Source organism: Dromiciops gliroides, chromosome 4 (assembly GCF_019393635.1).
Source record: "Dromiciops gliroides isolate mDroGli1 chromosome 4, mDroGli1.pri, whole genome shotgun sequence".
In the NCBI taxonomy this organism is placed as follows: domain Eukaryota; kingdom Metazoa; phylum Chordata; class Mammalia; order Microbiotheria; family Microbiotheriidae; genus Dromiciops; species Dromiciops gliroides.
In genome coordinates this window covers 457,055,676-457,059,030 of record NC_057864.1, presented here as the reverse complement: position 1 = coordinate 457,059,030, position 3,355 = coordinate 457,055,676, and the positions used below count along the sequence as shown (strand labels likewise).

Genomic DNA, 3,355 nt, shown 5'->3' with positions numbered 1-3,355 from the left:
CTTGAACAAGCCCCTCACCACCAGGCCACCTCCTTCTGTGTTCTCCTCCTGTTCCCCCTGCCCCCATGCCCAGAAGCTCCAGCCGATTCTGCCTGTGCCTGCTGCCTCCTGACTGCTTCTACTTCCAAGCAGAGCAGAGAGAGAGCCACCACATCAGCCACTACTGAAGCATCACAATCATGTTCCTCCAGCACTGAGGGGCTCCTGAGTAGCTAGCTCAGGACTCTTCCCTACCCGAGAGGTAGAAGGCCAACTCCACATGGCCAGGGATGCACTGCCACAGAGATCTTCCCAGAGGCTGGGGTTCCCTGACCTCCAGCTCCCTTCTGCATAGACTACACAACTCTGCACAGAACACTGGGACTCAGTAGGCTGCTCTCATTTCCACAAATCTGGTCACTGGGAAGCCAAAGTCTGAAAAATCCATCTGGCTGCCCAACCGGCCTGCCCCTGCTTACAGCCTTCGCTCTAGGCATGGCCTGCTCTGCTGTATCGGCGGACCTCAAAACCAAGCCACTGGAGCAGCTTTCGTGGCCAAGAAAGGAAAACCCCAAAGAGAACTGAAAACCAAGTTACTCACGGTGGTGAAGTCCTGGTGTCCACACTCCTGCCCTTTGAACTTACAGTAGAGCATCATATCTTTCAGGTCATGCCCAACTCGCTCCAAGAACTCCCGCATGCTGAAGACCTTGGGTTTGTAGTGTTTGAAATCGGCCTTCTCCCGAAGGGCCTCCAGGACGGTGGGGTCAGCTAGGTGTGGATTGGGGATGTTCGAGTTGACATCGAGCAAGGCCAGCAGCTCTCCTGCGTGGTACAGGTCATTGGTGGTGAGGCGGGAGAACCGGAAGCCATTGAGGTTGCAGACAGTCACGGCGGGGAAGACCAGGCTGTGGGCCACCACTTCATCCACCTTGGTGACATGCTGGTAGGAAAAATAGAAAGAGATGCGCTCCGAGCTTTCCACCAGCAGCAGGCCCAGCGAGCCCATGAAGGCCACAGCCCAGAGCATGCGGCGGATAGTCAGGGGCCCATACACAAAGATGTGCCGGATGCCATGCAGGGTGGATGTGTTGGCAAAGATCTGGATGCTGGACGGCTGCAGGCTGCCTTCACTGGTGGTATCCTTGAGATCCATCGGGGACCTGCTTGGAATCCTGAAACTGAGTTCAGGTTGGTAAATTTAGAGAGAGGGAGAGTTTTGAATCCCCCTGAATATGTTTCAACCCTTATTTGTGAGTGGAGTGGAGTGGGGTAGGGGAGGGGAAGGGAAGGGAGGGTGGGGGGGAGGGAGCAGAAGGAGAGAACCAGGCCAGATGCTGTGAGTTTATCCTGGGAGCTCAGCGGTCGCTTGGCAGGGTGAGTGTTTATATAAAATCCATTCAAACTCTACCTCGTTCCTCGGTGCGATAAGGAGGGCTGGTTTTATTTGGGGGAGACACCAAGGTGATGTGGAAGAGATGTGGGTGGGAAGGGAGGGCTTAGCCAATGGAAATAAAGTCCTTCCCCTGCACACACACACACCACTAGAGACAAGATTAAAAGCAAGCAAGAGAGAATGCTTAAAACAAGTCTCTCAGCAGCTCCCAGCCTGTTAACCAGTGCATAATGCCCTGTGTTAAGCATCTACAGGGATGTCAGCCTGGATGCGCTGATGTACCGCAGAGCATCAGCACAGCCCACGGCAGGCAGTGAGGCTGCCTAGATCCGCTCTATTCCCCCCACCCCTTGTTCTGGACTCTGGAACCCTGTTCTCTTCCTTGCTCATTCCTTGGCTCCCTCCCTCCTACCCAGCTTCCTCTGATGGGCAGTGTTCCAAATGCCAGCAGGCAGCCTCCTCAGAGACGAAGGAGGGCTGCTGATCCAGGATCAGGGGAGAGGGATGCAAGAGGCTAAAAAAACAAGCCACGATCACAACCACGGGGAGAAGAGAGAGATTCGTGGAGACAGAAGTCCCTAGATAAAGCTCCCATCCACCCACTCCCACGCAGCAGCTTGGGCAGGTGGGGAAGGAGACTGATTTCTGCTTATGGATGCTAGGCACAGGTAGAAAGTTTGATTTGGTCCCCTTACTGCCTCTCTCCCAGAGAACTGAATGACTACAGGCTGGGGGTGGGCAACGGTCATCCTGAAGTGAGCACTTCATTGATTTGTTCCACGGGATGCTTACCTAAATGGAAGGCTCAGGCTGGCTCCAGTCTTTGGGAGGGGGCTGGATCTAAGGGATGGGGAATGGAGGCACTATTCTGGTACTAGGAAAAATCTTTCCTTTGGGGGTTTCGGAGGAACGGGGCTAAGGAGAATAGATCAAAACCCTGTTGTGCTCAGGAAAGAAGCATCTGAAAGACATGTCTAGCATTTGGGGAGGTCAGCTTCTCCCTCCTCGTTCCCCCTCATAGCAGGAGACATCGCAACAGGTGGTCTCCCAATCTCCATTAAGTATCTGGCAGAAGAAATGGTACCTGAAAAAGAATGTGACAGCTGGGGCTCCAGGTAGGGCTTAATGTGCTCGGCGTGTGTGTGTGTGTGTGTGTGTGTGTGTGTGTGTGTGTGTGTGTGTGTGTGTGTGTGTGTGTGTTTTCCTAAGGATTTGCCAGATGGGAGCACAGCTGTGGATGGAAGAGAGGGATGAGGTTTTGATTTGACCTCTGGGTTTCCAAAACTCCATTGGCATCAAGTTCCAGCTGGCAAATGGGTGTGCCTTGCTCCATGCCAGGGCTCAAGACTAGGGAGTCAATTTAGACAGTCTTGGCAATGTGTTCCTGCATCCTTGTCACCTCCCAAGGGACACACACACAGATGAAAATGTCAACTTGTCGCCGCACTGCCAAGCTTAGAAGGAGAAATACAGGATGCTCCCTGCCTCCACTGGCCAACATGAAACCCTCTCTCCCACCCCACCTGACATTCCTATCTAGGGGTTTCAGCTCCCCTTACAGCTGCATCCAAGGCCGACTAACAGTCTTGGAAAGATGCTTGAGGAGAGAAGAGCAGCCGAGACCATTTCTACCCTTGTTCTGATCTGCTTTAGACTGTCTTGGATCCAATCTGGCCTTTTTTCTGAAGCCAGTCCAAATAGGGGGTGGTTTTCAGTCATTTTTTTCAAAGCAGCAAGTGGCATTGTGTGCTCAACGCTTGCTTATTGATGCCAGGTCTACAAATGGGGGTGATAGCCCCAGCAGGAATCAACCAGGAAGTTCTCCCTGTCTGGTCTTATATACACTCCAATCAGACAGTAGGATTTAATTGCCCCAACCAGCCATTTTCGCCCTTAATGCCAGCCTAGAATTTGGAGATTTGTTGTTATTTGGTAGTTTCAGTCATATTCAACTCTTTGTGACCCCATTTGGGGTTTTCT

The 3,355-nt window shown here is 52.6% G+C and overlaps 1 protein-coding gene across 1 annotated transcript; it reads right to left on the bottom strand.

The window, feature by feature from the left end:
• Nucleotides 1-217: 217 nt before the first annotated feature.
• On the bottom strand, nucleotides 218-1,247 carry LOC122755274 (acid-sensing ion channel 2-like). Its single transcript, XM_044003594.1, has 2 exons — nucleotides 581-1,247; nucleotides 218-274 (listed from the first exon to the last, which is right to left on the bottom strand). The coding sequence occupies exons 1-2, from the start codon at nucleotides 1,133-1,135 to the stop codon at nucleotides 218-220; spliced, it is 612 nt and encodes a 203-aa protein (XP_043859529.1). The 5' UTR covers nucleotides 1,136-1,247.
• Between the last annotated feature and the right edge of the window lie 2,108 nt (nucleotides 1,248-3,355).